The following is a 25,596-nucleotide window of genomic DNA, read 5'->3' as shown; positions in this document are numbered from 1 at the left end:
TGGATAACATGGAAGAGAATAAAGTTACATAGTGTCTTTTTTTTTTTTCAAAGTTTTCACAGTCTTATTACAATTCATTTTATTTGATTAGTGTAGATTTTATGTGTATGTTTGTATGCAAAAATTGCCATTTAAGAAGTTTGGCCCTGCCAAATTCTGTTCTATTCACTATACTCTAGCCTTGTTTCTAAACACTTGCCCCTACATTACTATTATTATCCACATCACCATCACTAACGTCAGCATAATCATAGTTTCTGGCGCTCCTCATTCGGCTGGAATACTCTCTCAATTGCTCATTCAACTGATTCTGTAGCTCGGCATTATTGCACCATTTGGCGTAAACTTCTTTGTTCACCTTAAAGTTGATTCCGTTATTGTATCCCAGATTTGCAATTCTACAATTGATGTCAATGGGTAACAACCACGACCACCACGATTCTCCTAATACCAGACGCATATTCTCCTTAACGCCCAAGTCAAAGATATTGGCCAATTTTTTTTGTTTCCCATTATTGTCAAACTCATAACTATACTGATCAGCACCTCTGTAATTCCATCTTCGCTCTTGAAACTCGATTGTAGTTAGGTTTCTTGACGTGAGATACATTGAAAACCCTGCAAAAACAGTTACCGTAAATGCAAACGTAAGTGCAATTACGCACAACAACACAACATTAATCGACAAGTATTGGTCCTCGTATCCGCCTTTAATAAGAAATTTATAAAGCAAAACACTCGTGATGGCAAATATTATCCAACAATAAATGGCAATATAGCATAGGAACTGAATGAAAAATTTGTAGTTGAAGAACCCAATGCAAATCGAAAACCATGGACAGTAATGATCCATTTTCAAAATACATTTCCCTGAACTTGAGCAATGATGTGTTCGATCTGGTTTCCAGCAATTGCATTTGCTGCAATATCGGAAACCCTGGTTTCCCCCGAGTTTCAACGTATGTACAGTCATAAATGCTGGAGGTTCTTCATTGGCAGGAAACTGTTTATACGGATTATCTGAATTGAAAAATCTAATCTTGAGTTGTGGGTAGTCCAATGGAGAACCTGGTCCAGTACGTATAATTTTAAAGTAAGTGTAAATGCATAGAATGTACATAAAGTTGGTAACAATGAAATGGAAATATTTTTGTAACCGGGACTCGACAAAGTCAGGGACAATAAAGATCATGACAAATTGAGCCCATGTGAGTGTTGCAGTGCAAAACACTTTGGGGAATAGTGTAGCAAGAAAGCAGCACCATTGCTCGCATAAAGCTAAGGTGCTCTTCCACATTACAAGGTGATGGAGTTTAAAGAAATTATTTGAAAATATTGTAAAACCCGTATTTGGTTTAGAGGTTTTCAAGGCTGGTTCAAACCCAAAAAAAAAAAAAAAAAAAAATGAAGAATAAGGAGAATAAGGAGAACAGGTTCTAGAGGTTACTCAAGGCGCAAGCTTCAGAAATCGGTTGTAAAAAAAAACGCGACTAAGCACTTTCTCTTGTTCTTGATTTTTTATTCTTTTTATTTTTCATTTTCATTTAATTTCAAATTTACAAAAAAACATTAAATTTTCGAGTTGTAGACCAAAAAAAAAAAAAAGGGAAAAGGAATCATTATAGAAAAATGTATGTATTGTTTGTTGTAAATCCTCCTCGACTCTAAATCTATAAATCTATAAATCTATAAATCTATACGCAAACATAATCAACTATGTCTACTCGTCTTTTGCTTTCGCTCTAAAATTAACTTTAACCTTCACTGTCTTGTCCTTCTCTACATCCTTCACTTTCTTTTGCTGAAACTTGACTAAAGCTTCATATCCAATGCCTCCAAATACCAAGCCTACGCCTGCCCATTGGTTCAAGTTCAAATGGTGTCCAAATAACACTACACTAAGGATCATACTTAGCATCTTCCTCGTCACTGTTGCAGTAATCAATACAATTGAGTCAAACTTCTCCAAGATGATAAAGATGAATACTTGACCCACAGCTCCGCACCCTGCAAAGAGAAGGATATCGTAAAACAACTCAGGAAACTTTTTAGAAAACTCCAATGTGTATGCAATCTCTTCATATTGGAAAATCACAGTATACGCCAAGGTCATCAAAAATATGCACAAGTTCAACGTACACATCAATATGGCTCCTGTGAATTTGGTCTTTAATGGAATCTTAAACATTTGGTCCTGCGTAGAATTAGTCAAGCCATCAAGCAACATACTTCCAACCAAGTAAACCATGCCCAACATTGTGTTCCCATCATTTACTTTAGTCGTCTCTTTTGAATGGGCCAAAGTAAACATTATGACCCCCAATGTTACCAGTCCGGCGACAGCGTACTTGTAGAATGGAAACCTCGTCTGGTATAACATGAAATGCACAAACATGACGGGTATAAGCTTGCATGACTTGGCTAGAAGGTATGCAAGATAATCCAAGTGATTTAACGATTTGTAGCCGATTGGTGAAGCTAAACTCGAGCAAAATGAAATGAGCAATAAAGATCTCAATACATAAAGACCATGTCTCCCATTTTTAGTAAACACGTCAAATGGAGAAGTGTGGGGTGTTGTGAACCTTGTATAGATGAAACCAACAATAGATGCAAGTAGTGCCTGAACGATATTGATGATTAATGGTGCTTGAAAATATTCATTATCTCCATAAGGTTTAGTGTTGATACGTTCTTGTAGTATAGACCATGTTAAGAAAGTACTATACAATCCTAAAACACAAATGGCTAGTGTAAGCGGCAGTCCAGACTTATTCATACTTCTTCTTCTTCTTCTTCTTCTTCACTTGTTTTTAAAGGCATGTCTGATTCAGAAAAGAAAAACAAGAACAAAAAATAAATAAAAAAAAAAGAAACAGAAACAGAAACAAAAGCAGAAAAAAATTACACCCTGGCTTCAATTAAGGCTCGTTTGATTGTTTGTGTCCTGTTTGTTTTTTTGTCTGGCCCTTTTTTTCGGTCCTTTTTGGCCGAATTCAACCTGTCTCGAGTCGCATGCACCGACCCCCCCCCCCCCCCCCCGACCCACATACACAAACACCATACTTTTTGAACAAGACCTTAAAATTACATTTATATAGTAATATGTAGTAATATATACATATATATATATATATATATATATATATATATAAATATTTTTTATCTACTATTAACCACGAAAGATTCCAAAAAATCCACTCTTTTTTGGTGACGCATCTGTATTCTCTGTTTGCTGCTGCTTCTGTTGTTGCTGTTCTTGTTGCACTTGCTTCGCTGAATTTCCAACAGACGTTACAGGTTGCTTTGTGTATGAAATATAATTATAGGCAATATCAAATAGCACCGGTTTGCACAAGATTGGCTCGATAGTGCGTACGTTAAGGGCATTGAGTCCAGCGGGGTATTTGCTAAGGTTTTCCAAAGTATATTTAGTACATGCTGCTTCCTTGGTCTGCTCAAATTGCGCATTAATTTGACATTGGAGTATTCTTTTCTCCAAATCCACTTTGAAAAAAGCAACTTCTGTGTTTTTGCTAACGTCAAATGGGAAATCAACTTTAAAATATTGTTCACCAGGAGTGAAATTGAGACTCTTGTTGACATAATCAAAGATTTTCAATGCCTCAGCAAACCTGCTACTCAATTGATATGCCTCGGCAATCACCACATTCTTTTTGTATTCATAATACTGTTCCAAATGCTCAAGTGAATAATGCAAATCTTCATCGTTGTATACACCGGGCAAATCCTCCAACTCTTTTACTATCTGAATAATACCATTAAAAAGCCTTACGATATCTTTGCTATTCTCGGCCTTTCCTGCCAACAGACCAATTAATAACAAATCTCTCTTCAACTTTGTAAAAAGCAAATTGTAGTTAAGATAAGTCAGCAAAATTGCTCTGCTTTGCTTTTGCTCCAAATCGTCATCATCCTGGTTCTTCTCTGTGTCCCTTTTGTGTAAGTCCAATATTGAAATCCACGAAGCAATAACACCATCAAATTGGTTGGCATCATTGTATTTCAACCATTTCTTATCGTTTGTCAACTCTTGTATCTTGAATGCAACCTCGTCATTATAAATCTCTGCCGTATGTCCACGCCAGTCCACCTCTTTTTGCAATTGCATCGACGAAGCAATGTCCTTGGTGTACTTTTCGCCAATCAACCCTAAAACGGGGCTCAATTGTGGAAAGCATTGTTCATGGCAATACTTTCTCGATAAGGTTTTCAAGTCTCCTGAAATCTTCAACTGAGAAGACGCCAAGTTGATCGATGGGTCCACTGATGTTTCAATCAATTCAGTGCACAACGTCTTTATATACGACTCCTTATCTGAATCCTCGGTGTACAAGTAGTCCAAACAGCATTTTGCTATTGAAAACGCATTAAGCGCTTTTAACCACTGTTTTGTAGTAATCGACAACTGGCCCGCGATCAAAGCTGCAAAAATGTAGATTTCAACCTGTTTTCTAAGTCTTTTCTTGCTGTTGTCATTGCCATCACTTTGTGATGATGATGGTGATGATGATGATGGTGATGATGAAAGTTTAATTAATTTGTCAGCGTGGGTCAATGCACGCTTCATCTTTGTCTTCAACAAAGTTGCATGTGATGTAGACTTGATTTCAAGCATGCTCTTGATCTCTAAAGCGTAAAGCATATCCCTTTCTGCAAGTAATAAGATCACCAACCCAAATCTGTCATCTTCATCGTATTGCTCCTGGGTGATTCCTGATGTTTTCTCTTTGGCTTTGTAGTTTTTGGTGTCCTTGGTGACAATGTTTAATTCATGACGCAATTTAGAGATTCTCTTGTTGACTCTCTGTCTTTGTCTCTGAAAATCCTTTGCTGTGACCAAGTATGCACTCAACCTGGCACCCAAAGTGGTGTTCAAGGGACTTTCCATGGCGTTGGTTGGTTGGTTGGTTGGTTGTTGTTGTTGTTGTTGCTGCAGCTGCTGAATATGCTATTGTTCTTGTTGGTTGTTAAAGATGTTGTTGGTCGTTGTCGCCCAAACCACTTGGAAATTTTTTCGACACAGACAAAAATTATTACGCGCATGCGACATTTGGAAGAGCTATTGAGAAGAAACACTCACAAATTGCATTCTCAATTCAATTAAAAAGCAAAAGGCTCTTGTTTACAATGCACTTTTAATTTCGTAAGACAAAACACTTTTTGGTGTATGAATTATAACAACTAGCATTGCTATTAGAAAATCCAGATTGTCTAGTTTCTTGTACATGGTAGAGGGGGGCAAGGGAAGGCGAGGAGGCGAGGAGGCGAGGAGGCGAGGAGGCGAGGAAGGACAGTAAAGAATAAAAGACAAGCTGAAATACTTTATTAGCTAAAAAAAAAAGAATAAAGTATAGGACACTTCTGTGATATTCAGTATATAGACTTTCGGCTATATCCACAGAAACATTACAACGTTTATTACTTCAAATTCTCAAAAATTGTAAAGCAAAGAAAGTGGCATTTAAAAAATGAAAAGTGAAAAATGAAAAGTGAAAAGAGAGGAGTGAATAATGCTGTAATTCACTGTAATACGAAGAATCATTATTTGTTTCCACATAAACAAAAACATAACTTTAAGAAAAAGAAAAAAGACTAAAACTATACAAGCATATCTTCTATTATTTACATTCTTATTTGGTTGCTGCAATGGAAACTGCTGAAGATCCACAATTCAAAAATATAGTTCATTTGACTAAAGATAGGGTTGGTTGGTTATTTATATATTTGGTAGCGTATGAACATCCGTAGCAATCCACCTATTGTCTCGCCCGGAAATTTCCTTTATTCTTGATCCCCTCTCACCACCTTTTACCCCCTAAAACTCCTGCACATTCTTTTCTCTAGCAACTAAAGACAAAGTCAAAGTCAAGGAGGTAAAGCAAAAGCAATTACGCAATTACGCAATTAAGCAATTAGACAACTAAGTAATTAGACAATCAAGCAACTATATAATCACAACCACAATATGGAATTGCAAGTATGGAGTTCCAGATTCTAGAATAAATAGCTAAAAATTATTCGGATTTGAGTGTCTTAGTTCGTATATTAGTAAGCCCTCACCAAGTATATGATGTCATTCACAACATGTGGCGGTAGCAATCGAAACTAGTGGTGAATCTTCTTCCCATACTTGAAATAAACCGTAGACGGCATGGGGACAAGTAGTGAAATATAAAACGGTTGCAATTTATCCAATTTTCATAACCACTTTATTACTCTTTCGCTTTTTCTCTAAATTTTAATATTCATAGCATATACCCAAATTACTATACAAACACAAATACAAAAACAAACATAAATACAAATGTCTTCTCAATTATCAATCAATACAAAAACCTACACTTTAAACAATGGTCTCAAGATCCCTGCTATTGGTTTGGGAACTTGGTTGGCTGATGAAGAAGATGCAGCATACAAAGCTACATTGACAGCTTTGAAGAATGGATACAAGCACATTGACACTGCTGCTGCTTATGGAAACGAAGACCAAGTTGGTAGAGCCATTGCTGACTCTGGTGTTTCAAGAGACGAAATTTTTGTCACCACCAAATTGTGGAATGACCAACACAAGGACCCAGAAGGAGCCTTGGATGAGTCTTTGAAGAAATTGGGTCTTGAATATGTGGACTTGTACTTGATCCATTGGCCATTATCAGTTGATCCAAAGACTGAAAAGCCATACGACGACTATGACTTTGTTGACACATGGAGAAATTTGCAAAAGATTTATAAAGAAGGTAAAAAAGTCAAGGCAATTGGTGTTTCGAACTTTAACAAGAAGAAGCTCGATAAACTTTTAAACTCCGAAGGCGTTAATGTGGTGCCAGTAATCAACCAAATTGAGGCACACCCATTATTGACCCAGCCAGATTTGTTTGACTATTTGAAATCAAAGGACATTTACATCACAGCTTACTCGCCATTGGGTCATGCAGATGCCTCAACTTTGAAGAACAAGGTTGTCACAGACATTGCCAAGAAACACAATGCTAATGCTGGTCAAGTTTTGATTTCTTGGGGTGTACAAAGAGGCACTATTGTCATTCCAAAATCCACCACCGATGAAAGAATCATTGACAATATCAAGACATTTACCTTGTCGCAAGAAGATTTTGACGCTTTGAACAACCTTGAAAAGGAGGAAGGTGAAAAGAGAACTAACGACCCAGACTTTTTTGACTTTAATGCCTAATATATAATGATTGGAAACATGTTTAATTAATAGACAAATGAATGTGATTTGAAAAACTCGGTACAACTATGTACAAACTCGTAATATCGTGTAAAGTAGAATTTGAAAAAAAAAAAAAAAAGAAAATTTGTAGGCAAACAAAAAGCATATTTGTTTAATGTCAGTTCCAACACTCTAACTTGTCATCATACAAACAAGTCACAATTTGATGAATGGAGTCAGCAGCGGAAACGAAACCAAAATCAACCACCGTCGATAGATACCTTACTACGTCAATTGCTTTTCTACGCACGCCTATAACTCATGTTTTTTTAATTATTATTTTCACTCTCTATTCTTCCCTCCTTCTCCCGCTCCTCTGTATATAAATGCCTCTCTCTCTCTTCAAATCCTTTGTATGATTGATTACTTTCCGTATGATGCAAAGTCAATTGTAAATTTGGAAGCTTTCATTCTGACACTTTATTTATGTCATTTTCGTCATTCCTATCATTTCTGTCAATTTTTGTCAATTTTTGTCATTAATTTTATTTTTATGTTTATTTTTATATTTATATTTATATTTATTATTATTTTTTTAAAAAAAAAAAAAAAATTTTTGCTTTTCCTACAAATTTAGCCGAAAACGTCTTGATAAAACTTGAAATCTAAAATCTTTAATCTAGTATCTGAAATCCGATATCTACCCCACAAGGATCAAACTAAATCATCACATACAATTTTTCTCATATATATTCCTATATATATATATATATAGATATATGTATATGTATACATATTGATTTCATCTCTCACTTCAACAATGACGCTACGGTTAGATCTGACACCGATATTCTACTTGGAAATTCTACTAAGCTTGGTGTTTCTTGTCTCCGTGGTTCTTATTGGCGTGAATCTTAAAGCACAGCCGTCATTGTCCAACAACTTGATTGAGCATGAACGATTCAACTCGATTGAATTGAAAAACTTTAAGCCATCAGATATTCTCAAAGTGTATACCAATTCGAAATGTGCTATAGTTGTGTCTTTTGAGTTGAACCATACAATCACTGCGTGGTCACCAATGGACAAGAGGAAACATATCTTGGCAAAAGACCTTTGGCCTATCAACCATATAGCAATCAGCGATGATGGAATATACATTATTTTAGTCAGCTTCAGCAAACAAACGATATATTGCTTTGAGAACTACAAGTTGAAATGGACCAAGTCCGACTTGAACATGAATCGAGAGTCAAAAGTTTTGGAGTCTTTCTTTAGGGAGAAAACTGTTCCTGGTTACTTGACCAGAAAGATGATGAAACGGAATAGCACTGCTTCTTTGTCATCTATGAGTTCCCATTTTAATGGCAATTTCCCTCCGCCGCCACCAAACCCGTTTGTTCAACGACTTGATCAAACAGCAGCTTCGGATCCCACGGCATATGAGGATTTTGTGTTGATTCTCCAAGATGATATAGTAATCTTTTCATGCCATTCGGGCAATGTTAAGAGTGACAAATGTGGCTATTTAACGGCAGCTGCCAAGGTGAAAACACCAAGGGTGAATGACAAGATTGTGCTTCGAGACCAAAATGGAGACCTTACTGTTGGTGTAGCTGTCAACAACAAATTTGTTTACCGCAAACTTCCAATTAGAAACAGTTACATGGGTGGAGGAACTACTTCAGTGCATCCATTGGCTGGTACCCTGCATGACCTCAATCCTTCAGTGATTATCCCATTAGACTTTATTGGCATGATTGTACTTGTTCATGACCTTACCGCGAGCTTGGTCGATATTGGTACTGGAATACTAGTCAAGTCGTTTAACATTGGACATTTCAAAGCCGGGACATTTAGAGTTGCCCATTCAGAACCTACGCATTGTAAATTTTGCGGTTGTGTTTCAGTTAATTCATTCTCATTGGTTTATCAAGATGACACGAATATGCTCATTGTGCACACGTTCAAGATTGACAATCAACGATCTAAAAACAGTATATGTCTCCGAGTAGAAAGAGATGTAAGAGAGATTAGATGTCTTGGTTTCAACCATGTTTTGGAATCTCAATATTGGTATGAGGACATCAAGACATGGCAAGTTACTGATGTCAACACCATCATTGGTCTTGAAAGATTTACATCTGTCCCAACAGAGTCAGTAACAGGGTCGACAACAAGACGAAAAACGCAATGCTCCTCGGTTTATGGACTCACATCGTTACGACAACGTAATAACAAGAAGCAAACACAACAAAAAGACTCATATGAAGGGTTTATCATTTCCCTTGTCGATGGGGGCAAGGAAACTTACCCAATCACTGTTGATCTGAAGATTTTGTCATCTACAAAGTATGGATTTAAATCTATCCTAGTAAACTTTGGCGACTCGATGAAGATTTTTTATCAAGGTACAAATAAACTAATAGAGAATGACTTGTATTATAACAACTCTACAAATAACAAAGGCAATAGCTTGTTATTTATTAACAAGAGACGGAATAGAGTAAATTAGAAAGGACTAACCATATGCTTGTTTTTAGATTTAAAATTAGACTAGACTAGTGTGAAGAAGAAATGGATCGAAGCGTAGAAATGTAGATTATTGTAGACTAAGCAATCTTGAAAAAAATAAAAAAATTTAGTTGCTGCTTCTGTGTATGTGTTGTTTGAGTAAAAATTTTGCAACAAATTGAAGCAAAATAATTTGTTTACAAAAAAGAAAAACAAAAAAAAACAAAAAAAAAAAAATGGAAAAGAAAACCGATGATTCAACGAACCACTCACCTTGTTTGATAAGTTTTCATTTCCTTTGTTTGTTTCTTTTCTAACATGATATAGTCACTCAAACCATCAAAAGTATTTACCTAGAAGCTTACTAGTTTCAATTTCAATTTTTTTCTTTTTTTTTTTCAATCATGTTTGGTAGTGATGTAAATTATAGAGTGGAAAAGAAAATGTACAAGTAGTAGCGGATTAATTGCTAAACATAATTAGTATTGCTATTTGCTCACGCATTCTAGAGACAAGCCTCCCCTCTGGTAGCTCAGTTGGTTTAGAGCATGAGACTGTAATTAAGTTCCGCAATCTTGTGGTCGGGAGTTCAAATCTCCTCCGGAGGACATTTTTTTTACATTCTTAATTTTTTTTGGCGAGGCAAAAAGTATTTGTAAAATAGCTTCAAGATTTCTATTTTTTTTCTTTCGTGCTTTTTCTTTAAAAAATTTATGCTAAATCTCAGTATCACTACTACTATTATTAAAAATGGGAGGACATTGAGCAACAAAAGCTATAAAAAAGGTGACAGTTCCTTCTAATTAATCATATTTATTTGTTTATGCACATATATATATATATATATAATCGTTATTTCTATGTATGTAACAAACTCTTCTGTTCCAGACAGAGAATTCATACTACTGATAGATATTTGACCCGATTATCTAGCTTTAAGTTTTTACCTCCTTCTCCTACTTTTCTTTTTTCTTTTTCCCTACCCTTTTTTTTAAAGGTTTCCAATGAGTAAGGTGCAGCTCCAACAGATACCCATGCATGTAATGACAAGTCCACCCCATACAATCGAACTGTGCATCTGTGGTGCTTGTGTGAATCTGTAAAACAATAGATTGATTCCAATCAAATTGAAAAGCATACTGACAATCATTGCAAACACAAGTACCACCACTACACCCAAGTTGTCTCGAACAACAAATCTAGAGCTTGAGTCTGGTGACGTAGCTTTGAAAATGGAATAGAATATACCCAATTGTAAACCTGAAAGAAACAAAGAGACAATTGTTATTGAGAAATAAATGTAGGATAAGGTTTGGTCATAGTTGTACTCGTACTTGTGTTGGTAATCGTTTCTATGCAAGTATGAAACTGGCTCATCATTTATGGAGTCGTAACCAGTAGATTGGTTTTGGTAGACGGAAAGCAACCTTGTATATGGATCAATCTCGCTTGCTTCATGGAAAAATGGGTTTTCGTGGATCTTTTTATTGTAGGGGCTACTGCTTTTCGTGTTGATAGCATCTTCGTTGTTGAAGAATTTATTTTTCAAATTAAGCACCGATTGGACAAATGCACCAATTTGATTATCGTCATGAATATAAGCGGGCGAGACACTCAACGAGTCCTGCTCGGGAGATATATCAAAGACGCTCGAGTTGTAAGAATTCTGTCTTTCCTGTTGTTGTTGTTGTTGTTGTTGATCTTGATCCTGTACTTCTTCTTCTATTGCTTTCCGAGATTGAAGAGATAATTTGTGGTTCAAAATCGTGGTTGACTTGTGTCTGATAATGGCTTCTTCCTGGTTCGATTGTTGATGTGTTGACTCAACATTTTCAAATGTCTTGAGCAAATTGAGTTTCAACAAATTTGTATAGTGATTGTTTATATACTTTGCATTAGGAACAATATTGAAATAACATGATAGTTGGTATTGGTAATAGTCAAACCCCTTGTAAAGAGTTATCCCATTATTTCCCAATATCTGTTGTAATTTCTTGGGAAACCGTCTAAAGTTTGTTGTATGGAACTTGTTTTCAACGAGACCGGTCTTCATATCAACATCGGTTAGCAACGAGCTTTCAAAGTCGGCAAGGTTTGGCTGGTTTGAATAAACACCGAGATGATTATGTGGGAAAATATCCATCTCGTGATAATCTTCAGGAAAGTCAATAACACTAATAAATTGAATCTTGTCGGTGGTGGAAATATCGCGTTCAAAAGAGAGCAAGTACCCATCATCTTCAGAAGGTGCCATCTTCTTTTTCCTTTCGCTTCTTCTATCTTCATTATCTTCATCAACATTGTTATTGATATTGTTGTTCTCTTTACCATAATTGTTATTACTCTCACAATCACAATCATCGTCATCATCATCATCATCATCAACAATTGTATACCTTGCTCTTTTGTAAAAAACCTTCAGCTTTGGCGTGTAGTCATTGGCAACAATGAAATTGATGGTTTTTTTAGTTAACAGAGTTGCTGTTTGGAAATAATCAAAAAGCTGGTTTTTGTATTCTTCGTTAAATCTATCGTAAAGATGGTTTAGAAAAATTTGTACAATATTATTTGGTAAGATGCAGTACGAGTATTTTCGTAATCCTCCGATAGGTGCAATTATTAAGGAGTTGGGGTTTGAAGCATTGCTCACAATCATTGCTGGTTCTTCAAGCAAGTCATTGTTGAGGTATGTGGTCGACATCATATCCTCATTGAATGTTTTCAAGTTGAGATATATATTGAAGTTTAGGGTAACGTCATTGGTAATATCTGCAGGAACTAGACAATCGAGTTTAAAATTTTTCTTTAAAAGTGTGAGCAAGTCAAAGTACAGTTCCGGAGTCTGAGGAATTTGTTGGTAGTTGGAGCTATCAATGTTGGATGGTGTACATGTTCCTGTTCCTATACCTGTTCCTGTTCGAGACTCCGTCGCCATGGCTGTGGCGGTAGCTTTTTGGAGGATTGAATTTTGGTAATCTGAGGATGAATTCATGGTTGATGCTATACTGAATAGTGAGTTTTTCCTCTGTAATGCTGGCGTTTGACTATACTTTTCAATCATATTTCTTTCATACTTGATGACGTTGATAAAGTTTGTTAGCTCCAATGTTATTTTGGACAAGTCAAAGTTGATAAGTGATTTTGGATTTTGCAACATGAATGTTTTCAAATCGGACACAAACGTTACTGCTTCTTTTTTCGAGTGATGGTATTTGAGAAACTTTTTGAAAAGTTTCTTTAATGCAATTTTTTGCAAGAGGATATACTTTGACAAGTTCTTCAACACACTTGAGATTTCTAATGCTTGATAGAATAACTCATCAATTTCGATAAAGTATGCATTGGTGTTGGCATTGGTGTTGGCATTGGCGCTGGCATTGGTGTTGGCATTGGTGTTGGCATTGGTGGTGGTGTTGCCCTCTTCTCTAATCTTGTTGAGCAATGTTTCAAGATGTTGTAATTTCCTATTCAACTCTCCATACTTGGTAATGACAAACAAATTGGCATATTCGATATTCTCAATAAACGAATGCTGTAGTTTTGATAGTTGTTGCCTTGTAATTTTTGTTGAGGCTTCTTTGTTATTGGTAACAATTTTGATTTGGTATTTCAAGTCATTATAGTCAATGTTATAACTCTTCCATTGCGGGGTTGATAAATGCTGTAGATTACTGCCAAATTTCATCTATAAAGCTCCGTTCTTGTTGTTCTCTCTTCCCTTTGCAAGTGTAATGGTGTTTGATAAAGCAGTTTAAAGTTTTGGTCTGCAAAATTGAAAATTGAAAATTGAAAGATTGAGTATATTGCAATGATTGGTAAATGAGTGTAAGTAATGAAGGAAGGGAATAGTCGTTGACTGGGTACTGAATAGTATCTAGGATGTAGTGATGCCCACCTAGACCCCTTTGCGTTGCTCAAGTGAGTGAGTATATATATATATATATATATACGTATGTTTGTATTTAATAATTGTACAAGATGCTTGTAATGCGATGATGGAATTGGTCACAGCTTGTTAAGTAGTTTCAAGCAGTGTGGCTTTGCAGTTGGTCTTTCTTCTATTTGATTTTCTTTTATCTTATCAAGTGGAGGAGCGGAAAAAAAAAATATAGCGACGTTTGTGATCGTTTAGTAATTTTTTTTCCTTCTCTTTTCACACGTCTTTTTCTTTTTTCCGGCACAGAAGAAAGGTGGCTGACGAAGTGGAAGCACGAGGTGGCGGACGAGGGGGGGGGGAATTCGAAGGAATTTAAAGTCGGAAAAAAATAAAAAAAATAAAAAATTAAATAAAACGAATTTATGATAACGGCAAGGAAGAATAAGAACAACAGCAACAGCAACAACAATATGGACCAACGGAACTCACTTGAACTAATCTGAAATTTCCTATCAATGCTTTGTCGTTGACAGATGAGCTTTTTCTTTAATGTTTTCTCACAGCTTTGAAAAAAACCCACCAAAAAAAAAGAGAGAATTGTGTTTTGAGTCTGGTATAGTATGTAGATAATAATATATTATATATGACCTTTATAAAATTGTTTTCTAAGGTTGCAAGTTTGACAAAGTAGTCAGTACTGGAGTTTTGAAAAGACGAGTAGTGTATAGGTTGAAACAAAGAATGCTGTGAAACATGGAGGTTTTCAAAGACCAAAAAAAAAGAAGAAGAAGAACAAGAACAAGAAGGTGGTTCAAGAGGAAGAGGAATTTAGCTCTCTATATATATTTACTAAAAAATACATGGAAGGACCATCTATTAATTTTCGTAAGTGAAAATGGTTCTTTTATTCTTATACCATATGCATGAATGGGTGTTTATTTGTTTTTATTTTCTTTGTAATACTTTCTTTCCCTTAAATTCTTTTCCTTTTTTAAGAGTCTTCTGATGTATTACCAAAAACTAACAACAAACCAGGGTCAAATTCATGAACAAAAAGTTTCTGGTTGTTCTATTCCACCTAATTCTTTTATTTTCATTAATTTTCCAAAAACTCTAACCCAATTCCATAAACTTAATCTGCAACTATTGCAAAAAAAAATTAATCAATTATTTAATTAATTAATGTACATTTCTCACTTCTTGTATTGTATTGTATTGTATTGTATTGCAATAGTAGCACGAAGCACTGGGAACGCCTGAAATTGCACATGCAATAATAATATTCTCTTTGTTTGTTTGTTTGTTTGTTTTAGTCTTTTATTGTTCTTGAGTAAATTAATACACAATAAATACATAGTGAATAATAGATAAGCAGAGAGTAATGGAGGAGGCAGAGAGTAAGGGAAAGCGATGGCTTATGTAAGAGCGCAAAAGTTTTTACGCTATTGAAAATTTTTAACCAAACGGTTTTAACTACTTCTATTCCACTCCCTTTTCTTCATTTTGGTTTGAATTGATAACACTGTACAGTATGGTTAACAGCTGCTCGCCAATATTTGAACAGTTTGGAAGTGATCAACAGCACTGTACCATGAGTAGAAGTGTTTTTTTTTTTACTTTTAAATAATATAACCTTCAAACCCTAAAAAAATTAAAACTATTAAAAAACTACTCCTATTGAAAAAGAAAAAGAAAGGAAAAAAAATTATAAACAACAACAACAACAACTAACTCTGCAAACCTAGCCTAGCTCAGCCCAGTCATGGTAAACTTTAATCAATATTAAAGCACAAGTTCAAACTTTATAAAGTAGTTGGTAGAGTGCAATTCAGAAAAGAAAAGATATTCTTGTTCTTAGCAGGATTTATTATTATAATAATAAATCCGTCAATTAAAGAGACAGACAAGTAATTCTTTGTGTCTGTCTTTAAATTTTTTATTTTCAATTTTCAATTTTCTGTGTGTTGATTTTTTTCTTCTTTTCTTTTCGGCTAAAGGGGAAGGCTGAAGTTATTTAGTTAGTTAGTTAGTTAGTTTATCAGTAACTGAGTCACTGAGTCAAGAAGCAAAAGGTTTTTTAGATACTGTGTTTCAACTGATAAAGGTGTTTTGGGCAGAAATGGCAAAGGTTAAGAACACCAGCGCATCAACTAAAAAAGAAAAAAATTTTGGTGGTACATGGTTGTTGAACTAAGCAATCATTATCCTCTGTATAAAACACCAACCATAACCTCTAATATTATAATTGACTTCTTGTCATTCTACAATTTTTTTTAAACATTTTTGTTATTCTAACCTTTAGCAATTCTCTTCTGTATTGGTGTTGCTCTTTATCTTTTACAATATGTATGGTCTTGAGCACAAAGTTTCGTTCTTTTTGGTTCTTGAATTCAATCAGAAAACAATAGTAAATCTTGTTTTTTTTTTTTTTTTTCCTTTTTTTCATTTTGAAGGAGTCATTGAAGGAATACAAGTATATAAGAAGTAAAGAAGAGAGGAAGTTCGGAGTTAATGTACATGGTTCAGAAACAGGGAGTAGGACAAATATGTAGAGGGTCTACTACTTCTACAGCAGCAGCAGCAGCAGCAGCAGCAACAGAGCCATAATCACCTGTTCAAATAGAAACATTACATTTAGAATCTGTTGAAACACTTCTTCTTCTTCTTCAGCTTTTCAATCTTCTTCTGCTCTTCAACTTTTCAGTTCTTCTTATATTTATTTTCCCCTCACTTCATTTCTCCTCACCAATACTTTTGCCAGACTTTAGACTAAGCGTCTGTTTCTGGTGTCTGGTCTAAATAAAGGGTTAGGATACTTTTCGAGGGTAGACCAATGAATACTTACTAAACCATTTTTTTTTATAGAAATTTTTGTTGATCATGCTATAACCCAGTCCACAAGCTAAGATAAAGTTACATTCCCAAAACTCACGGAAAACAAGTTTTTACATTCCTTTTTTTTAAGGAAAAAGAGGGGTGAGGGGTGAGGGGAAAAATGGTAAACTTTCGATCTGTTTCTATGACGAAATGGTTTACTGAAACATTCACATCTTATTCTGCACAGTAGTAGATGTTATGTGCATTAAACCTATGTGTGTATTGTTATTGTTGGATTGCATCCAAGCACTAGAAGAAACACATTATCGGCTGATAGCAAATATCACTCATGAATGGTTAATCTCAACTTACAATTTTGTTTCTTTTCTTTTCCCCTTTTTTTTTTCAAAAACTCTATTCTTGCATCAGCAGTATCCTTAATCACTACTTGGTGTTATGAATTTATAAATTCACCAGGAATGCTCTTGCTACTACTACTACTACTACTAATAGTACTAGTGCATCCACCATTACCGACTTAGTTGGTGTCTATCTCTTACAAGTGGCTTAGCTAAGTTCTTCCAGTGTTCGGAGAAATTATCTACTTCCTCCACTCCTCCTCCTTTCTCTCCGTTCCGTTCCGTTCCTTTCCTTTCTTCCTTCCTTAAATGCAAAAGCGTGTTTCGGAATTGCAAATTGTGTAAACCCTGGGAAATTCTATAATTGTGGCTTTCCTATTTACAACGTGACCAAACAAAGAAACAAAACACTAGAATGCCGTTAAAACAGCATCAACTGGTCCTTAGTTGTAAACAATATGTCGCAGTTATTGGGTTGCATTGAATGAGCACTGGTATGTTTTTGCCAAAATAAAGGTTATATTATCTTGGTATATTCAAATTATCTTGGTATACTAAATATATATATATATATATGGAATATAGTAATTGGTTAAAAAGTATTATTTAATATCCCTTAACTTTATATAAAAAGACATGTTGAAGTTATGAAACTTCTAGTTTTGTCGTGTAGACTACTAGATACTCTCAAGACCAAAAAATCTAAACAAACAAGTATTTATGAGTTCTATTGTTGTTTAAATGCTTTACTTTTTTCTAGGATTCCGACACTCCCCTTTATTAATCATTTGTTCCCTTCTTTTTTTTCTTCATCCTAACTCTTTACTCCCCCTAAGTTTATCTTGGAGCTCACTCATATCCATTGCAATTACTAAGCTATTTCTTCATCAGCTTTATCAAGAGAATTAGAAGCATGCAAAACTCAGACAAACTTAGAGATACATTGAAGCAGTAAATTTTGCATTTGAGATTGTGTGTTTGACCAACGTAGATTGGCATATGCAACCAACCAGTTTGTACCTGACACTAGCTCCAGTTGTAATTCCAAACTCAAGATGTTGTAGTATAATTTTGTAATTTCCAGTTATAGCCAGAGCAACCGAGGTTACTTACCCCACCCAATCCAACAGCTGAATTAAAATAATAAGAACAGTAATAATAAGAACAGTAATAATAGTAATAACAGTTTTGGGAAATAAAATAAATGTGAAGACAAAAGCCGCATTTCATAACTCATAATCAGATTACACAAAAAGCCTGGTTGATGCAAATATATTCTTTCAATTTTTTTTGTTTATTTTTATTGTTTTTTGCAAATGAGATGCCCATTTGAACCAAGCAACAATGTGTTGAAGTCTACAATATCTACAAACTCATTTAACCTATTCGCTATATACGAGTAGTTGAGAGTTAACTTTCCCTTTTTACAATTCTTCTTCTTCTTCTTCTTCTTCTTTTTCTTTTGTTTTAAAAAACATTGTTCAATAGGAATGTTTTGTGTACACATTCATGTCCTTTAACGTTCACTCTTTATCTTCCTTCTCCATAAGCAATATAGTGTTTTGCACCATTGATGTATCGAGTGAAAACAACTAAAACTACTTATTATTTAACTAAAGAATTTTTCTATTAGTTTATCAATTTACCAAACTTATCATACTTACCATATTTATCAATTAGGCAAAGCGCAATTCCACGAATTTGATAGCTTTTGTGAAAATTAAATAAAAAAAAAATAAAAAAAATAAACAGCACCTGTTAATCCATTCACAAAATAAAAAGCCCTGAACACAAACCTATACTTAAAACACCGCAAAAACATCATACACCTCATAAATCTCATAAACCTCCCCCACTCACTCACTCTCTTCTTCTTCTTCTTCTTCTTCTTCTTCTTTTCTTTACACCCCACCCCACGTGGTACTCTTTGTTAGTTTCAACTCAAAGGAGTGCACTTAGCATTGTCTCGTATGTGATTATAATAGATTACTTCAACTTAAATAGCACCATCTTTATAGCAATATCGACCAGCTTCATCCACTTTGCGAATGCTGACATTGTGCCAGGAAGTCATAAATTTAACTTTTGCTTTTTCTTTTTTTTTAGTCTTTTTCTTATTTTCCCATTTTTATTTTTTTTTGGAAAAGTCAACATGAGCTTTAATTGCTGGTGAAATTATATATTGATATATCTATAAACGAAATTGACAGTTGCAGAAAAACTCAAAACCATGGTTGAAAATAGAGATAGTGCAAAAGGAGAAGAAAGCAAGGGGGGGTGAGGGTACAGAGTAAGGATGCAAGCAAGTTTTTTTGTGTTTGTGCCTTATAGTCACACGAGCTCATGTCAAATTGGTTCATTTATTTTTTTTCAACTACTCAACCATACACCCATCCACCTTCCGTGACACTCAAAATATTTTTTTTTCCTTTTCTTTTTCTCTTTTTATAAAATAGAAAGAAGAAAGTACATAACCCATGCATTTTGGAAATGAAGTTGAAAAGTTTTACCAATTAATCTTATATATAAACTGTTTTAATTGACAATTTTCAAAGCACACATTTGCACGTGACAGAATTGTTTTTGATCCGGATGTTAGTTTTCATTTTGTTTCTTAAAATTCATAAATTGTGTAAATAAAGAGCCAACAAGAGCTAACGAAAGAAGACAAGATGGAATAGGGGAAATAGTTTATGGAAGTACTTCTTGATTTTTGTTTATTATTTTTTTTTTTCCCCCCAACAATTACCCATGGCGTTTGCAACACTTGCACTTCTTACAAGGAAACAAAAGACCAAAAAAAAAATAAAAGCTCATGAAAAAGATGGCAATATTGTAAAACCCAGAGGACAATTGATGGTTGTAACCAATATTTGATTTTATCGTTTTGAGAGATTCAGAAATATATAGGTATGTATATTTATTCAGGAGCCCCCCTGCCCCCTTAAACCTCTAAAATATTGTTCTCAACTTTTCAATTTTTAATTCTTTTCTTCCTTTTTCTATTTTTTTGGATCATCTTTTTTTTCTTTAGTTTTCGTTTCTCACAGCTTTGACGAAAACGGGAATCATTCCACCGGTTTGCACTGCAAATGATCTGTGGCCCAATACCATCAACTGTGTCCGTATACTGCCGCTGTGACTTGTTATCGCAATAATCAGTTCATTTCTACCACATTCAGTAAACAATTGTTGCAACGCCGAGTTCATTCTCATTGCTTGTTCATCTACTGTTTCTCTATAATCATCTTGATATAGTTCATCTTCTTCAGTTAAACTCAGCTCAATTTGGAAACCCTTGTGTGTAAATCGCTCATCGATAATAGACCTAGAGGACCTTTTATCACAAGTATGCACACCCATCGTCTCCCTCCAGTTCTCTTGTATTCTTGGCTGGATCAGTTTGAGATCAAGAATTTCATTCCAAGTATAAAACAACGTGTCCACAGCACGAGACAATGGAGACACATACAACTTCTGTGGCGCAATAAGTGACGAGTCTCCATTTGCATTGTTTCTCAACTCCTTCGAGATTAACCGACTATTCAGTTTCGCCAACTCTACACTTTCAGTAGTCAAGTTGGCATCGGGACCCCATGTCATTTCACCATCGCCATTGATTTTGGACCAGTACTCATTCCAAGCATCGTTTCCGTATTTCAAATGTGCCAAATTGTGATACCCCGCATAATGTCGAAACAAGTAAAGGATCTTGTACTGTACATTTGGCTCAGCCTCAGCATTAAGAATATTTAGTTGGGAAACAATATCATCCCACGTGCCAATCTTGCCAAAGTGTTCATCCAAGTAGTTAAACAGCGACTCATCAGTTTCTGGGTCCGACTGCTTAAACATACCAGGAACAATACTAAACTCCCAATACGTTTGGCTCTCCTCACGAAACTGATTTAATTTCGTAAGATATGCATCTTTAAACTCCAGTTTGATTTGTGAATCAAGAATATCTAGCGAGTTGGGCGATGGGGCCATTATGTTGAGACCAAAAAGGCTAGTGGATAGAAGTTGCTGCAAATTGTAGACTATTTGTGGAAACATCGTTTCTTTATTTCTTGTATCCTTTGAGGGAATACATGTTTTTTAAATTTTCATATGAAGATTTTGTGTACTCAACAAAAGAGTGAGTTACCGAGTGTGGGTGTATGCGTGTGTGTCTATTTGTGTGAGTGAGTGAAGCATTATACAAAACTTGGAGTTGTAACTCATTCATCTGTTTAAAGTTTGTGTCACGTGCTATATCGTGTGCATTTTTCTTTTCACAACCTAGAGTGTGAAACTCCCCAAAATAAAAATTTACAAAAATTATTAAGAAATCTCATTATTTCTGAAGAGTAAAACTACAAAGGCATTCAAATTCAAATTTTGATTTGTCTAATAAATAAAATGGACAAAAAGAACACGAAAGGAATGGCACAGATTGCAAGGCTATCAATGCCCCTTGAAATAACCACATTGTATCGAGATTAATGGTTGCGGTTGGTAGCGACTCTGGTCAAACCTTATAAAAAAAGTAATCATTTTGGAAACATAATCCACAGTTACTTGCATTTGCTAAGACTTACAACCAGAGATGTTCAAACATACCATTCGTTTTCAAGTTTTCATGACTAGCCCGCTAATTACTATATAAGCTTACTGATAAAACTTTCAGACTTTAATAAAATATTGACTCTGTACAATTTAGTCCCCCACACAAACTCTCTCTCTCTAGCTCTCTCTAGCTCTCTCCCTTGCTCTCTCTATCGCTCTATCTTCTTTGCTTACTATACTCCCTCCTCTCTCTTTCCTCTCTTTCCACTCATTCCGCTCCTTCCTCCCCTTCCCTTCATTCAATAAAGGTATTTTGCTCATTCACTCCACCTCTACCTTTAATGAGCGAAGGAAAATTAACGTTTCACTCTTTGCATTGTCGCAATAAATTTCTCGTTCAGTGTGAGACAATATACAAGTTGTCAGTAAAAAGGAAAAAAAAAAAAAAAACCACAAAAAAAAAAAGACGTCAGAGACGAAAAAAACGTAGATTAAACCGAAGTTCAACAACAACGATAGACAAAAGATTATTCAATAATTAGCAAACAGCTGAAAAAGCGACATCTTTAACAACAACTACAACAACAACAACAACAGCTACAGCAACAAGTACAACAACAAAATAGTCAAAACCACGCTTTTACAAGTACACACAAAATTCAAAATTCTCAATCTCAAACAAACACTGTTTATTGCTCATTTACAACGCTGCATAGACTAAACCACCGACTTTTTTAGATTACTAAACACTATTAATATTATCAACTGCTTAGAACCAGCACCACCTACACCTCCTTTTTATTTGTTCTTTTTTTATTTTACTCCACCAGCATCAATCACAATAAAACTCAAAAGTAAATATGGACACATTTGGCGACGACTTGTATCCATTGGCTCTCCTTATGGATGAGTTGAAACATGACGATGTATCAAATAGAGTAGAAGCCATGCAGAAAGTAGACACAATTGCTATCGCCTTGGGACCCGAGAGGACTCGTAAAGAATTGTTACCATTCTTGAATGATGTTGCGCAAGACGACGAAGAAGAAGTGTTTACTGTATTGGGAACCAAATTGGGAGATTTTGTTCCCTTGATTGGTGGACATGAATATAGTGAACCATTGGTCTCGATCTTGACTATTTTGGCATCAATGGAGGAGCCATTGGTTAGGGACAAGGCCATAGACTCGTTAAACAAGATCAGTTTGGAGATGACACAAGAAGAGATCAACAAGATTTTCCTCAATTTGATTACAAACCTCACCCAGGGCAACTGGTTTCTGAAAAAGATTGCTTCTTGTGGGTTGTACAAGGCAGTTATCATTAGAGTCAATGCCGAAGTGAGAAAAGATTTATTGAAGATGTATCTCAAATTGGTGACCGATGATTATCCAATGGTGAGAAGAGCAGCAGCTACGAACTTACCCCATTTGATAGACTTGTTGACGGAGTTTACAGAAAAGTCTCCTAATGACGTCAACAAGGTAAACACAGAGGATTGGGAAATCATATCCAAGATGTTCCAGCACTTGATAAATGATGACCAAGACTCTGTCAAGTTCCTTAGTGTTGATGTATTGATTTCCATATTGGAGTTTTTCCAAAAAATCCAAGAATATAGTTTCAATTCAGATTTCTTATCCAGTGCATTAAAATTAATTAAAGATGATAGTTGGAGAGTGAGGTATACCGCTGCTGACAGGTTCAGCAAGATTGCGACAAATTTTGCTCATAACGAACAAGACTTGTTTCAACTAATTGATCCATTTATCACATTGATGAAGGACCACGAGGGAGAAGTAAGAAAGGCAATTGCAAAGCAATTACCAGCTTTTTGTAACTTGTTGACAAGATATCCACCTACAAAAGCTACAATCTTGAACAAGATTATCCCAGTAGTCAATGAGCTAAGTCAAGATCCACAAGAAAATGTTCGTGCTTCCTTGGCATCGTCGATAACAGAATTGTCTCCAATATTAGAGAAGCAAGCAACAATTGATAAATTATTACCAGTTTTCCTTGATATGTTGAAAGACGAGTTCCCCGATGTGAGGTTGAACATTATCTCAAACCTCTCGGTGGTGAATGAAACAATTGGCATCAATTTACTATCAACAAACTTGTTGCCTGCCATTACGGAATTGGCCCAAGACCACAAATGGAGGGTGAGGTTAGCAATCATTGAATATATTCCAAAGTTGGCTGACCAACTAGGCGAGTCATTCTTTAATAACGAATTGCTTTCACTTTGTATGTCGTGGTTGTGGGACCCCGTGTATGCAATTAGAGAAGCCGCTGTGAACAATTTGAAAAATTTGACTATAATTTTTGGATCACAATGGGCGACAAGAGAGATTCTCAGCAGGTTACTAAATCAAGATGACTCCATCGACGAGGATGACAAAATTGACTACACCAATTTCATCATTAGAATCACATGTCTCTTTACAATCACTAGCTTGATTCCAGTGATCAACCATGATGTGCTAGTTGAAAAAGCACTTCCGTTCATCAATAGTCTAATCACCGATTCGGTGCCAAACATTAGGTTCAACGTCGCCAAATCATACTTGACACTCGTTGAAGCATTGGCAAAGAATGAAGAGGCAAGAGCCAACCCTGAAGAGTTGAAGAAATTGATCAATTTGCAAATCTTGTCCAATTTGGAAAAATTGGAATCCGATGACGACATCGATGTGAGGTTCTATGCTGCAGAGAGCATAAAAGGTATAAACCAATTGATGGCATCATGAGTAAAGACAACTATTATTATCTAGAGTATTGTATGGTGGAAATGAATTACATATAAATAAATATATATATATATATATATATTGTTTTCTATTAGTCTCTTTCAATAACATCAACGGTTGAATTTAAATACATATAAACATTAAAAATGACATCTAAAATAAACAAGAAAATTTAAGAAATTGCCGTGTTTCAATTCCTTTACTTTACTTCACTTTACTTGACTTTACTTTCCTTCTTCGCTTTGCTTTTTTTCCAATTTTTCAAAATCGAAATCAAAAGAAGCACCACATCCACAAGACGTGCTGGTGTAGGGACTATCAACGACTTTAAATTGACTTCCAATCAACTCCTTTGTATAGTCAACTTTTGAGTCCTGCAAAATCGTCAAACTAGAATCGTCCAATACAAGTCTTCCCTTCAAGTTACCCTCCTCTCGCGCAAATACAAACACATCTTCGGGATCTTCTGTTTCTTTCAAAAACTGCTCTAAATCGATCAAGTGTAAGTTGTATTGGAAGCCATGACATCCGCCACTCTCTACTTGGATCTGTAATGCAGAATCTTTGGGATTGGATGTCCTTATATCGTTTAATTTGAGTAATGCTCGTTCTGTAATGGCAATCACTTTATTCGTTTCGCCATGCACTAGTTTTGTGGCTCTGAAATCATCGATATCTTCTCGAATTGTTTCTTCGTTTTGATTCGGGCGAGCTTGTGATTCTGTGGTCTTTGGTGCAATGGTGCTCGTGTTTGCACTTGTATTTGCACTTGCATTTGAATTTGAGTTTGCCACTTTAGGTTCTGATGGAAATGCAAATGCTGATGGTTTCAAAGTTTTCGGTTGCGATTTAATTGTATTATTATTGGTGGTTGCAGTAGCATTGAACCTTTTATGTAGCAGCACTGCACTTTGTGAGCACTTGTAAGATCTGATAGCAGATACAACACGCTGCTGCGATGTTGATGACTTGGTTAAAAGCTGCCTTGCAATTATCATTTTGTGAATGTGAGTGTGTATGTGTATGTATATGTATATATATCTAATAGTAATATGTATGTTCTATATGAGAAAGTTGTGGTACTGAAGGTGTGGTATTATTTAAAGAAAGGAGATATTCTTTTGCTTCTCCTCCTTGCTTACAAATTGGCAAAAGATTTATGGTAGCAGTGGCTGTCATACAATGACTTCTTTTTTTTTTTTTTGTCTTTTTTTTTTTTTTTTTTTTTGGCTATGTCCGTGCATATTCCGGCTGGCGGAACCGAATTAGAACTCACACGCAAACCAAGAGTCCAAAAAAAAAATACCAAATGTCAAACTAAGGCTGAAATCAAGAACCAACTATATTTAATGATTACCTCTTTATTTTATAAATCAATCTAGTGTAGTTTTACATTTTCCTCCCCTCAATTAAAGTTTCCACATAATATTATCAACAGTAACATGCTATACAATATCTAACTGTCCACTACTCTTTCCATGTCTGTATGTTTATTTTTTTTTTCTATTTCTTTCATTGAAAAAAAAAAAA

At 35.2% G+C, this 25,596-nt stretch overlaps 9 protein-coding genes and 1 non-coding gene across 10 annotated transcripts; 4 read left to right on the top strand and 6 right to left on the bottom strand. All coding sequences in view use genetic code 12, as the record gives it.

The window, feature by feature from the left end:
• Positions 1-187: 187 nt before the first annotated feature.
• On the bottom strand, positions 188-1,297 carry PFA3 (palmitoyltransferase for Vac8p; the record flags this gene model as incomplete). Its single annotated transcript, XM_001526414.1, has 1 exon — positions 188-1,297. One exon carries the CDS (start codon positions 1,295-1,297, stop codon positions 188-190), a length of 1,110 nt encoding a protein of 369 aa, XP_001526464.2.
• A 423-nt stretch (positions 1,298-1,720) lies between these two features.
• On the bottom strand, positions 1,721-2,779 carry HUT1 (UDP-galactose transporter; the record flags this gene model as incomplete). Its single annotated transcript, XM_001526413.1, has 1 exon — positions 1,721-2,779. One exon carries the CDS (start codon positions 2,777-2,779, stop codon positions 1,721-1,723), a length of 1,059 nt encoding a protein of 352 aa, XP_001526463.2.
• Positions 2,780-3,172: 393 nt separating this feature from the next.
• On the bottom strand, positions 3,173-4,912 carry SRP68 (signal recognition particle subunit srp68; the record flags this gene model as incomplete). Its single annotated transcript, XM_001526412.1, has 1 exon — positions 3,173-4,912. One exon carries the CDS (start codon positions 4,910-4,912, stop codon positions 3,173-3,175), a length of 1,740 nt encoding a protein of 579 aa, XP_001526462.2.
• Positions 4,913-6,328: 1,416 nt separating this feature from the next.
• On the top strand, positions 6,329-7,216 carry GCY1_2 (Glycerol 2-dehydrogenase (NADP(+)); the record flags this gene model as incomplete). The annotated part of the gene is made up of 1 exon (XM_001526411.1): positions 6,329-7,216. One exon carries the CDS (start codon positions 6,329-6,331, stop codon positions 7,214-7,216), a length of 888 nt encoding a protein of 295 aa, XP_001526461.1.
• An 802-nt stretch (positions 7,217-8,018) lies between these two features.
• On the top strand, positions 8,019-9,713 carry PVL30_003847 (uncharacterized protein; the record flags this gene model as incomplete). The annotated part of the gene is made up of 1 exon (XM_001526410.1): positions 8,019-9,713. The coding sequence occupies one exon, from the start codon at positions 8,019-8,021 to the stop codon at positions 9,711-9,713; it is 1,695 nt and encodes a 564-aa protein (XP_001526460.2).
• A 520-nt stretch (positions 9,714-10,233) lies between these two features.
• PVL30_003846 lies at positions 10,234-10,320 on the top strand. The gene has a single exon. It is a non-coding gene; the product is annotated as a tRNA-Tyr (tRNA).
• Positions 10,321-10,703: 383 nt separating this feature from the next.
• PVL30_003845 (uncharacterized protein) lies at positions 10,704-13,397 on the bottom strand (the record flags this gene model as incomplete). Its single annotated transcript, XM_001526409.1, has 1 exon — positions 10,704-13,397. One exon carries the CDS (start codon positions 13,395-13,397, stop codon positions 10,704-10,706), a length of 2,694 nt encoding a protein of 897 aa, XP_001526459.2.
• Positions 13,398-19,795: 6,398 nt separating this feature from the next.
• Positions 19,796-20,755, bottom strand: PMU3 (phosphoglycerate mutase; the record flags this gene model as incomplete). The annotated part of the gene is made up of 1 exon (XM_001526408.2): positions 19,796-20,755. The coding sequence occupies one exon, from the start codon at positions 20,753-20,755 to the stop codon at positions 19,796-19,798; it is 960 nt and encodes a 319-aa protein (XP_001526458.2).
• A 1,418-nt stretch (positions 20,756-22,173) lies between these two features.
• TPD3 (protein phosphatase 2A structural subunit) lies at positions 22,174-24,066 on the top strand (the record flags this gene model as incomplete). The annotated part of the gene is made up of 1 exon (XM_001526407.1): positions 22,174-24,066. One exon carries the CDS (start codon positions 22,174-22,176, stop codon positions 24,064-24,066), a length of 1,893 nt encoding a protein of 630 aa, XP_001526457.2.
• Positions 24,067-24,290: 224 nt separating this feature from the next.
• ISA2 ([4Fe-4S] proteins maturation) lies at positions 24,291-25,064 on the bottom strand (the record flags this gene model as incomplete). The annotated part of the gene is made up of 1 exon (XM_001526406.1): positions 24,291-25,064. One exon carries the CDS (start codon positions 25,062-25,064, stop codon positions 24,291-24,293), a length of 774 nt encoding a protein of 257 aa, XP_001526456.2.
• Positions 25,065-25,596: the final 532 nt, after the last annotated feature.

Source organism: Lodderomyces elongisporus, chromosome 4 (assembly GCF_030384665.1).
Source record: "Lodderomyces elongisporus chromosome 4, complete sequence".
NCBI lineage: Eukaryota > Fungi > Ascomycota > Pichiomycetes > Serinales > Debaryomycetaceae > Lodderomyces > Lodderomyces elongisporus.
Note: the sequence above shows the minus strand (reverse complement) of the source record. Positions and strands in the feature narration are given on the sequence as shown.